This window comes from Eschscholzia californica, unplaced genomic scaffold (genome assembly GCF_041429995.1).
Source record: "Eschscholzia californica isolate CP2 unplaced genomic scaffold, dmEscCali1.0.p SCAF_4, whole genome shotgun sequence".
Lineage (NCBI taxonomy): Eukaryota > Viridiplantae > Streptophyta > Magnoliopsida > Ranunculales > Papaveraceae > Eschscholzia > Eschscholzia californica.
Window position 1 is genome coordinate 51,923,227 of NW_028238461.1, and position 13,096 is coordinate 51,936,322.

The 13,096-nt window shown below is 37.0% G+C and overlaps 2 protein-coding genes across 2 annotated transcripts; one reads left to right on the plus strand and one right to left on the minus strand.

The window, feature by feature from the left end:
- Positions 1-137: 137 nt before the first annotated feature.
- On the plus strand, positions 138-2,067 carry LOC147545907 (F-box protein At4g19940-like). Its single transcript, XM_086637713.1, has 2 exons — positions 138-319; positions 443-2,067. The coding sequence occupies exon 2, from the start codon at positions 455-457 to the stop codon at positions 1,838-1,840; it is 1,386 nt and encodes a 461-aa protein (XP_086493839.1). The 5' UTR covers positions 138-319; positions 443-454; the 3' UTR covers positions 1,841-2,067.
- A 9,440-nt stretch (positions 2,068-11,507) lies between these two features.
- LOC147545908 (U-box domain-containing protein 1-like) lies at positions 11,508-12,872 on the minus strand. Its single transcript, XM_086637032.1, has one exon. It carries the CDS (start codon positions 12,716-12,718, stop codon positions 11,807-11,809), a length of 912 nt encoding a protein of 303 aa, XP_086493158.1. The 5' UTR covers positions 12,719-12,872; the 3' UTR covers positions 11,508-11,806.
- Positions 12,873-13,096: the final 224 nt, after the last annotated feature.

Below are 13,096 nucleotides of genomic sequence, written 5' to 3' on the forward strand. Positions count from 1 at the left end.
TCCACTCATCAAAAAAAAAAAAAATTACCGCTAAAAGAAATCATCAAGGCAGGGGCAAAAGTGGTTACTTAGTAATGACGTCATGCATGAGTCGGCAATGATTTTTATAATCCCAGCCGTTAGGAAAAAATGGAGACGGTCTAGATTTAAAAATCCTTGGCATAAATAAGACCCTAAATCCTCAAATTACCAGACCTAGCAGCCAGAATCACTTTTCTTATTAAGCTCGAAATTCTCTCTCTCTCTCTCTATCTAGAACTACTCTCTAAAGTTTGTCGACCTCGGTGGGCAACTCCGGTGGTTGGTTGGTTCATAGAAGGTGAGTGACTGATGATGGTGGTTATGATATTCTCCTAATTAATTAAATCAAGGGTTTTATAGTTCTACTACTAATTTTTCCCCTAATACTTACTTTCTGTATATATAGACATAATTGAGTCAGGTAGTGGTGGTAATGGTGGGGATGATTTCTATCAGTAGTAGTAATGATGATGATAATTGGTTAGTATTTGAGACACTAAATAGACTTCCAGTGAAGTCCCTTACCCGTTTCAAGACTGTTTGTAAGAGATGGTGTTACTTGATCGAAAAAGATCAAAAATTCATTGATTTACATTTCACCCGTTCTAAAACACGCCTCCCCGCTCGTCTATTTATAGTTGTTCCTCTACCACGCACACAGAAACACGAACAAGCCCGAGCGACATATCAGGATACCTTAGTAATTGATTTTTGGCCATATAAAGAGTTCCACATTACAGGTGACCTCTTGTTTGAAGAAGACGATACAAAACTGAAACTAGTTGTTGACACAGTAAGGGAGATTGACTCATCTTCTTATAATCACATTTCAAAACCTATAAATGGTTTAATCTGCCTCACTGAGTCACACATAAAAAATGTTGCTCATATACGCAATATCAGTACTGGACAAGTATCGCCTTGGTTTCAATCAACCTCGACAGTCGTGAGAAAAAAAAATGTCTCTTTAGACGTTTACGCATTTGGTTTTGATCCTGCCACGAATGAGCACAAATTGGTCTGTGTCTGGACAACATTACCAGATTCATCTGCTTCTGACGGTTTTCCTATCTGTGGGGTTTTAACCATTGGGCCCCAATGTAGTAATAGGTGGAGAAGGATTAAAGAGGTCCCAACAGATTTACTAAATGATGTTGGTGTTTATGTGAATGGTGTTATTTACTTGTCCAATTGTTCTCTTAATTGTTGGGCATCAAGAGGTGGTTATCGCCCGGTATACTTAACGGCATTTGATGTCGGAAGTGAGAAGTTTAGGACAATCACAATTCCTGATTTCATTCTTGATCACCCTCGGGTTCACGGTCACGACACACATTTTGTAAGTTTCAAAGACATTGCTCAGTTATTTGAAATGGATGGAAATTTAGCTATGGTAGTTAAATTGAACAATTTCATGTTCAACATGTATATATACGAAGAAGATGATTACAAGGACAAGGATGAGAAGATCAGTGGAACGTCTACTAGTTCTTCTCTTATGAACGGAAGATGGAGTGAAGTAAGTTGTATCACCTTGCCTTTCTATATGAGGAACAGTGAAATTGTCAAGTTTCATACTTTCATAGGATCAAGCGACAAGATTCTCGTAACATCACTTATTTACGGTCTTGAAAGTCGAGAGAATAAGAAATGCCTGTCTATTTATTGTTACAATTGGAAGAAGCATACTTGGACAGAGGTTGATGTAAGTGGAATCCCATCCTCAGTTCCACAACTATCCTGTCGTAGCTTTTGTACCACTTTCTCCGAAAGTCTTTTTTTCCCTTACCAATCAAAATGCTCCTTGAAGCCACCCTAGCAAGAGGAACTTGGTACCTTATTTGCCTTCCTTTTTATCTTATGTTCGTGTTTTGTTTGACGTAACTTGGTACCTTATTTGCCTTCCTCTCTAACTTATGTTTACGTTTCGTTTCATGTAACTCGGTACTTTATTTGGCTTCCTTTTTTATCTTATGTTTGCGTTTTGTTTCACGTAACTTAGTAGTTGTAAGAAATGAATTTGAATAGATGGGATCTGTTTTCCTACTCCTGGAATTGCTTTACCACACTAATAGTAAATAACTTCTTCATTGTTTAATGAAAATGATGAGGGAGCCGCAAGTCAAAACCGTCAATAGTCCGATATGATCATCTGTTTGTTGACTTAATTTCTTACTCCTCCAGGTAGTCATGATACTAAGCTTTAGGTCTATACCGTGTTTTATTATTGGTTAAATTTCCGCATTATTCTAATTTTGTTTGCGATTCATTTTAGTTTTGTATTTTAATTTTCTTTTTCTTACTATAATCTTTAGGGGAGGAAATGGAGAACAAATAGCTCCATTTGGTCCCTTCCCCGTATCGTCACTTGATATGACAATATATCACTTGAGTGTGGAGAGATAACGGTGAGAGCATATGCTCCCGTAAGACGTCTCCATATCAGGTGGAGGGTTAGGAGGTACCAACCTGAAGAATGAATATAATTTTTGGAACGGAGATGATATTCAATTTTTTTCAAAATAGCGATAAAATGATCAAATAATTAACAATGGTATAATTAGGGTTGGGAATGGGACATTCGGGCTCCCACTCTTAGTCCGATGGTTGGGTGGGGGTGGCGCAAACTCTAATGTTATGCTATCCATAACCTACGACCTACCCTTCAACAAACATTAGTCCGGCTTTGTGGATCTCACCAGATACTGAATTCTAAAAGCTTTAAGATATTTAGTTCTTACAAACCAAAGCTAAAAATGGATAAAACAAAACGAAACAGAGGCATCAAATCGAACTACTTTATCATAGAGATACGTTGTGAGTTTGGTGAAGAAGATGAAGGGTTCCATTTGAAATTTTGGAGGTAACATTCATGTGAGAAGAAGAGATACGATTTATAGTTTATAGGAATAGAGTGAAATTGCAAAGTTTGGTGAAGATAATGAAGGATGTGAGGGTGTATCGTCCTGATTTCACCCAAGTATATCAGATCAGAGCCACAATGCCTACATGCTACATGGTCCGACTAACATGAACCGAACAAACCGGACGGTGTGACATATTCCATATTTTCATGGAGAACAATAACGCGATGATTTTTAATCTAGCAAAATAGGAAATTATTAGGATTTCTCGTATGTTTTAATATTTGTCACTAAGGCCCCATTTGGCTTAGCTTAAAAGAGGCAAAAAAAAGCAGCTTTTGACTCATTTTAAAGTACTTATAAATATTGTCACGTTTGGGAAAAAGAAACTGTGGCTTTTCAAAAGCCGTAATAGAGCTTTTCGGCTAACAATTCACGGAGATACATCTTCTCCCACCATTACACGTGGAGATGGATCCCACTAATACCATGCATTTCCAATTAAACAATGTTTATTTAATCAAACAATGGCCATTTTTAACTCTTTTTATATGGATAACAACACTTCAGGAGTAGAGGCAACAATATAAAATCATTAAGACACAAAGGTTTTTTCAATTGCAAAACGGGTTGAAATCAATCCATATTCAAAAGAATTTCATCAGTGTATATGAGATAGACCTGCAAAGTGTACTTCACTATATCTTACTATATAACTTTGACTAGATCTTAGAACAAACTTCCAATATTTATACATGTTATGTTCATGAAGTTGTAATTGTTTCAAATAACTTCCACACCTATCAATAGTTCTTCATGAAAGCTTACTTAAGAATCTAGATACACATAAATGGTCGGTGTTTCGGAGAAACTAAAAAAGTTCCGTGAGAAAAAGCGGGAAACTAAAAATTAAGTTACCAAACGCTCCTCGAAGTCGCCGCCTGGGATGGTCGGCGATATCTCTCTCTTTACTATTTCTCTCTTCTCTGTCGCCCTGTTCTTATTCTCTCAGTCTCTCTTTTTCAGGGCTAGCCCAAACATTTGGGAGGCCCCAAGTTGAAATTTGGGGCCCTAATATAGTGCATATTTGAAAAAACAATCCTAACAATGGTTTAAAGAGAAATAGAACCCTTGATCTCTGACATACTTATTCACTAAGCTACATATTGACCAGAGTATCACACAAAGTATCAGAAGTATAACTTTACTACCATCAAAAGAATATAGTAGTAATTTCTGTAGCAGCCAGCGTTCATACAATCATACTAGTGTGCCAATGTGGTGATCATCAAGGTCGAGGCAAAGTGGTGACTAAGAGCTCTTTTGCAGTACGTGTATAAGTCCCCATTTTGCGACATCGTAACTAAAGTTATCTATTGTGAGAAAGCAGAGAGAGTATACCTACACATTACAGTTATATATGTCGGTCTTAATACACGTGCTGGCGACCATGGAATCGCCAGAACAACATTAATCTTGTTGTTCTTGTGGCAGTGAATTTTGCGACAGTAGGTTTACCAATATTAGTGAAAGGGACAAGTTAGTGTCAATGTGTCATGAGTGGCTCTTGAGGAGGAGGAAGTGACCGCCAATCTAAGAAGGATTGTGATTTGTCAAGGTGGTTGTAGTGGCAGGGAAACAGCTTCATGACAACCATGTTTCAGACTGTTCGTTAGTAGTTACTTGCACGAACGGGAGTCATGTTCTTTCGAGTGGGTCCCAATCTGGCCAATTTGTCGGGATATGGTTCAACGTCGTTGGTTGTGGTTTCTTATGATCGTTTTTGAGTACCTCACTTTTCCACTTACTATTGTGGAGAAGGATGTCAACTGTCAAAAACACAGAATGAAGAAAACTAGTAAAATTATAAGTGTAATATTTGTTTCTTCATGTCTGTATCCCTCATTCAGTGTTGTAACGTTTTACGTTTCATAAATAATATATAGTTACAGCTAAACAAAAATCATTAAGGCAGGGGCAAAAGTGGTTACTTAGTAATGACTAGGAAAAAATGGAGACGGTCTAGATTTAAAAATCCTTGGCATAAATAAAACCCTAAATCCTCAAATTACCAGACCTAGCAGCCAGAATCACTTTTTTATTAAGCTCGAAATTCTCTCTCTCTCTCTCTCTCTCTCTATCTAGAACTACTCTCTAAAGTTTGTCGACCTCGGTGGGCAAATCCGGTGGTTGGCTGGTTCATAGAAGGTGAGTGACTGATGATGGTGGTTATGATATTCTCCTAATTAATTAAATCAAGGGTTTTATAGTTCTACTACTAATTTTTCCCCTAATACTTACTTTCTGTATATATACATAATTGAATCTGGTAGTGTTGGTAATGGTGGGGATGATTTCTATCAGTAGTAGTAGTAATGATGATGATGATTGGTTAGTATTTGAGGTACTAAATAGACTTCCAGTGAAGTCCCTTACCCGTTTCAAGACTGTTTGTAAGAGATGGTGTTACTTGATCGAAAAAGATCAAAAATTCATTGATTTACATCTCACCCGTTCTAAAACACGCCTCCCCACTCGTCTATTTATAGTTGTTCCTCTACCACGCACACAGAAACAAGAACAAGACCTAGTGAAACTTGAGGATACCTTATATATTGACACTTGGCCATATAAGGAGTTCCACATTACAGCTGACCTCTTGTTTGAAGAAGACAATACAAAACTGAAACTAGTTGTTGACACAGTAAGGGAGATTGACTCATCTTCTTATGATCACATTTCAAAACCTATAAATGGTTTAATCTGCCTCACTGAGTCACACATAGAACATGTTGCTCATATACGCAATATCAGTACTGGACAAGTATCGCCTTGGTTTCAATCATCCTCGACAGTCGTGAGAAAAAAAAATGTTTCTTTCCCGAACGTTTACGCATTTGGTTTTGATCCTGCCACGAATGAGCACAAATTGGTCTGTGTCTGGACCACAATACCACATTCATCTGCTTCTGACGGTTTTCCTATCTGTGGGGTTTTAACCATTGGTCCCCAATGTAGTAATAGATGGAGAAGGATTAAAGAGGTCCCGCCAGATTTACTAGATGATGTTTCTGTTTATGTGAATGGTGTTATTTACTTGTCTAATGTTTCTCTTAATTGTTGGGCATCAAGAAGTGGTTATCGCCCTGTATACTTAGCGGCATTTGATGTCGGAAGTGAGAAGTTTAGGACAATCACAATTCCTGATTTCATTCTTGATCACCCTCGGGTTCACTGTCACGACACACATTTTTTAAGTTTCAAAGAAATTGCTCAGTTATTTGAAGTGGATGGAAATTTAGCTATGGTAGTTAAATTGAACAATTTCATGTTCAACATGTATATATACGAAGAAGATGATTACAAGGACAAGGATGAGAAGATCAGTGGAACGTCTACTAGTTCTTCTCTTATGAACGGAAGATGGAGTGAAGTAAGTTGTATCACCTTGCCTTTCTATATGAGGAATAGTGTTATTGTCAAGTTTCATACTTTCATAGGATCAAGCGACAAGATTCTCGTAACATCACTTATTTACGGTCTTGAAAGTCGAGAGAATAAGAAATGCCTGTCTATTTATTGTTACAATTGGAAGAAGCATACTTGGACAGAGGTTGATGTAAGTGGAATCCCATCCTCAGTTCCACAACTATCCTGTCGTAGCTTTTGTACCACTTTCTCCGAAAGTCTTTTTTTCCCTTACCAATCAAAATGCTCCTTGAGCCACCCTAGCAAGAGGAATCAACTTCACTCTATCTAGAAACTTCATTTGCCTTCCTTTCTAACTCATGTTTTACGTTTCGTTTCATGTAACTTGGTACTTTATCTGCCTTCTTTTTTAACTTATGTTTGCGTTTTGTTTCACATAACTTGGTAGTTGTGAGAAATGAATTTGAATAGATGGGATCTGTTTTCTTACTCCTGGAATTGCTTTACCACAATATTACTAAATAACTTCTTCATTGGTTATTGACTTAATTTCATACTCCTCCAGGTAGTCATGATACTAAGCTTTAGTGCTATACCGTGTTTTATTATTGGTATTAGAATTAAAACAAGGAACATACTTTTCTTGTACTGTGGAATTCTCTGAACCCTGTACATGAACATACTAAGAGAACTGCTCAATGTGACCAAGAGACGATGGTATAGTTTGTAGAAAAGTCTGACCTTTGATTTTATTACCAAAAGTGCGAAACAAGATCAAGAAGCTCTCCAGTCTCAGTCACAGCAGACATCTTGTATGAAAACAAATACGGCGGGACTCTAAGAGTGCTCGTATGGGAGTATTATTAAAGCAGTAAATTGAAGCAGATTGTGAGTAATATCTTGCCCGAGGAACCAATATTGTGATGCTTGCATAATTCCTTTCTTTGGAAACTCGCATCTGTTGACAGCAAAAACAATAGTCTTGTTCGAATGGTGTTTACGGAACCAGTCTGCTTTTTTCTACATTTGTTGTCGTTAGTCCTGCCTGTTTAGTATTTATCATATCTCATTGTACTGGTCAATAATTTTTCGTAACCATGATAAGAAATGAACCTCGGTAGCCCTATACTAAAATTGAGAACACTATGCAAAGAAACGATAAGTCATATTGTCGTTGACAATTATTCAAGGGCACTTGTTGCTTCTAATCGTTGACAACGTTGTTGAGCGACTTGTTCCTCATAAGCATGATGGCCTTCGTAGTTCATGAGTCTGCATTCCTTACAGTTAAGTGTTATTTTATTTGTCTATCATTATTTTCTTTTAACCTTCATTTTTTTTTTGATGAAGGTTCTTTTAACCTTCATAATAAATCATATACCTATAGAAAAGGGAAGTTGCTCTGTTTTTGTCAAAAGAAAGCACACTTGCCAAAACTATCCATACAAGATTACAGGGGGGCCTAGCCTGCTGGAGGCATCACCAAAATATTTTTTTTTTTTGAAACCAAGCGAAACCGTTTTCATTCATAAGTGATTAAATCACAATGTTACATGGATGATCATTCTTATTTCTCTCCTCTGAAAACTTCATAAGAGTTACATACATTTAAATGTAAAGTGCCTCATAAAATTAGGGTGATCCTTTTGTCGACGGATGCTCCTATTACACTCGTAGTCTCTAAAGGATGAGAACCAACTATGTAGCATCTACATCGAGAATTCAAGTATTGTATACGTCATTAGTCCGATCCTTTGTAGGAACTACCCTTAATAACGAACTTGCAAAATGGATCTGTTTATCATAAAGAGATTCGTTGTTCTCTTATCCCTAGGAGGAAGACCTCCTAGGGATAAGAGACATAGGACTAAAGAGAGGGCCAAAAAAGGATCTTTCGTGTATAATTCTGCATAATCTCGAATGTTATCAGTTCCGGTACGTAGACCAAATGATACAATGCAAGCAAAAGTTCCTAGATTCATGGAGATATAGAACAGCAGAGCGAAAGAAATGGACTAGACACAGACTCAATAAAGAGAAAAAAAATAAAAAAAAACCCACCGCCTCCATCACCGGAAAACCGCCTTGCGCCGCTCCATCACCACCACCATAGAACTCTCCACTAAAACACCATAGACCACACAACTACCACCGAACCCACCACCACCACCATCAAAACCTTCATTTTTTTTGCCACTGCTCCACACCACAACCACCACCACCACCATTGAAATAGAAAGAGAATAAGATATTGTACTAAAACTATAGACCCACAGCTGCCATGGATGTTGGTAGATCTTCTGCAGTTAAGGCTGCAAAGTGTTGGATGAACAGACTGTTTGGAGAATCCATGAGAGCTTTGACGGTAGATTAAGAGATAAAACTAAGGGAAACGAATGAAAAGATGAGAAGAGACTATATCTCAAGATGAAATTCTCCTACAGAGACGCTGAAATACAGATTAAACTAAATAATATGGAAGATAACTATTGAAAACTGATAAAACCGAATAGATTCGCACAAAACATTGATCGGTAACTACCCCATGGAAGAGGCATCACCAATTTATTGGTTTAGTTCTGTATCAACTGTGGCTACACTCATGGAATTCAAGTACACCTTTAGTCTTTCTCAATGTTATTTTTTTTTTATTTGTCAAAAAAATATCCACTGGATCCCTGCCCGTGGCCCGACATACAAAAATGTGGCCCCGTTGTACCTTGTATTTTTATACAAGATCAATATTGATTTTCAGCCGTGACGAAGAAGTTGGTGAAAGTTTTGCTGAAGGGTAATTTTGTTTGTTCGTCATTGGATTTTCAGAACAAACCTAGAATTTTCTAAATATTTCACATGATATTGACAAGAATAAGGGGATATGGGCCTTAAATCCATCTTGTTCCACAAATAGCCCAATGACCCACACCCTGATTTAGTTTGTGGAGGTCCATCACCATGCAAGGGGATGAGGTTTAGAGAAAAATGGCCCAGGGAAAATTTAAAAATGATAGCTCATTATAAACGATTTCTAGAGAGGAGAAAACTTCAAAACGTTTTTGATTGAATCAAAATTCTCAGAAATAATAACATTCTTTTGGGTTTTTCTTTTTTGACATACTAATTACTAAAACTCCAATTAATCCACCAATTTTGTCTTCCTTCCCTGAACAAATTGCGTATAAATGGATTTTTGGACCATAATTCCTGAAAATAAATAACAGTCATATACAATAATCAAAATCATATAGGACTGGAATCAAAGATGTTCCATAAGGTGCTAACCTAGTGGAGATGTATGTAAAGCAAAGTGAAGATATCATCACGTCTAAGAGTACTGGAATCAATTATCGTGTACATTTCATTTCCAGAATGAAACCATCAAAATGTGCAAGTGTAGGGAGAACTATATCAAAATTATAAAGGATGGGAGATCAAAGGTCTAGAAGCCATCAAGCAAATACGTCATTCATGTGAATAATGAAACATGATTTGAATAGGTGAATGAATATATGCAACTACCAAGACAAACACAATATCATTTCAGAAGCATAGCTTCTATGTGAAATTGATGCTGGATGAGTGGGTAATCGAACATTTTTGTGTTAATGGAAGTTTAGTTCCTTTATAAGCGTAGACTACATTGCTTCCATATTACTATAACTTACTATCATCAAAAGAGTATAGTAATTTCTGTAGCAGCAGCATTCATACCAATGTGGTGATTATCATGGTCGAGGCAAAAGTGGTGACAAAGAGCTCTTTTGCAGTAAAGTAGAATATACTTCCCCATTTTGCGGCATCATTACTAGATTTATCTACTTGGGAAAGCAGAGAGAGAGAGATTATATAGCTGCAAATACAGTTACAAATGTACAGTTACAAATTATAAAGGATCGGAATCAAAGATGTCTAAGGCATGAAGGAATATGTCAATTCAAGTAATATTGTCGTAGTGAAACATGATTCAATAAGTGAATATATTTGACTGCAAACCCCACAACAACCGATACGAGCACAAAATCATTGAATATCATTTCAGAAACATAGCTTCTATGTGAAATTGATCATGGATGAGTGGGTAATCGAACAGTTTTGTGTTCATGGAAGTTTGGTTTCCTTGATAAGTGTAGAGTACATGGCTTCCATCAATCATATAACTTGCTACCATCAAAAGAATATAGTAATTTATGTAGCAGCCAGCGTTCATACTAGTGTGCCAGTGTGGTGATCATCAAGGCAGAGGCAAAAGTGGTGATTAAGAGCTCTTTTCCACTCAAGTATAATTCCCCATTTTGCCGCACCGTAAGTAAATTTATCTATTCTGAGAAAGCAGAGAGAGAGAGAGAGAATACCTGCACATTACAGTTACAAATGTCGGTTTAATACAGGACAGTCTTCTCTGACGTGCTGGCGACCATGGACTTCCCGGAACAACATTCTGCTTGTTGTTCTTGTGGCAGTGAATTTTGCGAGAACAGTGGGTTTACCAGTATTAAAGAAAAGGGACAAGTTAGTGTCATGAGTGGCTCTCGAGGAGGAGGAGGAAGTGACTGCAATCTAAGTAGCATTGTGATATGTGAAGGTGGTGGTAGTGGCAGGAAACAGCGTCATACGACAGCCATAATTCATGATGAGATTCAAAACCCAGCTCAAGGGCTAAAACTGTTTTATGTTGAATTAGGTTATACTAAACTAAACCACTAAAATGATATAAGATGATAAAGGTGGAGATGAAAATTTGGAATAACAAAGAACGTCGAGAATAACTAAAGATTGATGAATCTTGCGGCAGGAATTAGCTCCACATCCTGATATTTGTACCAAGGTGATGAATATGGCTAAGATAGTAAGATCCTGAACTATAACCGGACAGTTCAAGCATACCATTACCAAATACTAATCAGTTACAAGAAACAACAATGTTAATGCATAAATATGATTTTGGCGAGTATTAGGAAGAAAGAACAGGGAAAAAAATGTGGATCTTACTCTTTTCTGTCGATGAAGGTCGTCAAATCACACTTGAACCAGGGATTCACACTACAGCAGACCACTTGAAGGTCGAACACAGATCTTTACTTATTTGAACAAAGTGAAATAACCATGCACAATGTACTGAAAATTTTATCATGGATCTAATGCTGTAGATCAAAGTACCAAACTTCCATAAATGGTAGTAATAAGATTCAATAATTGAAGAACAAAGACAATATGAAGTTTTATTAATCAATGTGTATAACTATGATATCAATATCGATACAACTTAACCACAAGTTCCATATTCGGAGTTACCATCGGACCAAACATCATTACCAAAAAACCTAACATTCTACAAAGCACACAATACTCCGACACAAATCGGAGATCAAAAGCACATAAATGAAGTTATGTACGATAACGAAGACGATAACACACTCACACGTAATTTAAATTACTAGAAATATACAAAATTATTTATATAAGAATGAATTCGAAAAACAAACCAGTATATATCATGATATAGATGCTTGATATAATTGTCCATCCAAGATAGTTAACAAAGTTGTCGCCTTTAGCTTCGCCTTTGAACTTCCATTTTCTTCAATATCCACAATTCCATCTAAAGCTTCTAATGAACAAATCTTCTTAACATCCTCAATAACCATTTCATCTCCACTTTGAATCAAATTTAACAAAGCAGACACCGAATTTTCCCTAGTCCTAACAGTAGACCCAGTAGATTGATCCAACAAATCTACCAAAACCCCAATTCCTGAAACCCTTTTAAATGAATCCCCACTTTCATAACAACCAGCAACTTGAGCAATCACAGCTGTTGTATCTTCAACAATCCCAATTCTACCATCTCTTAAAACAAGTGAAAAAAGAGCAGGAACAACACCAAGATCAATCATGGTAGAACGATTAAGTGGGTAAAGAGATATACCAAAAAGGGCTTTTAGGGCATCTTTAATAGACCTAGGAGATGAATTAGGGTTTTTAATAATGTCAATCAGGGCAAAAACAATATCACGTTTAGCACCAATAATAGGGCGAAATTGTTCAACGACGAGGAGACTGTAAAGAGTAGCGGAAGCAGTTTGAAGAGAAGAAGGGGTGGCGGAAGGGAGGCGGAGGAGGTGAGAAAGAGCGTCGAGGAGGCCGCGCGTCGACATAATAAGATCACGATTAGAGATTGAGATATTGAGAATAGTGGCAATGGAGTTTTCTTGAGCAATTGGTGAAGAAGAAAATAAAGATTCAGTTAGAATTGGAAGAGCACCTGATTCAGCAATTAATGGACGACTTTCTGGATCGTTTTTAGAGATCAAACGAAGTTCACAAATTGCTTCAATTTGGGTATTTTCTGAAACGGAACTCAATTTGTTCATCAGAGATCGAATTGCTCGTCTTTTTTGTTCCATTTTTTTAGAGAGAGAAAGTACAATACGGAATTAGGACTAATCCGGAACTTCCAGCAGCTGTTTAATTTTTAGGGTTAATTCCATTTTGCTTCACTAAAGATGATCAACTCACCAAACTGCCCAACTTGAGCTGACTAGCTTCCAAATAGCCCCCACTATAACTATGATTCTCTCAGTAAAGTTAACTTGTGAATTTTCTTATCCTTTCTTACCCTTTTTACTTCCAATCTATTTACTTTCTCTTATTTCCCTCTTCATACACAGACTCTTGAATTCATCTCTCCGATGAAAAGCAATAGAAATGAGATGTTTGAAAATAAAGAGACTTATGAATTCGTATTTACGAGACCCTCTCTCATGACAACCATGAAAATACTC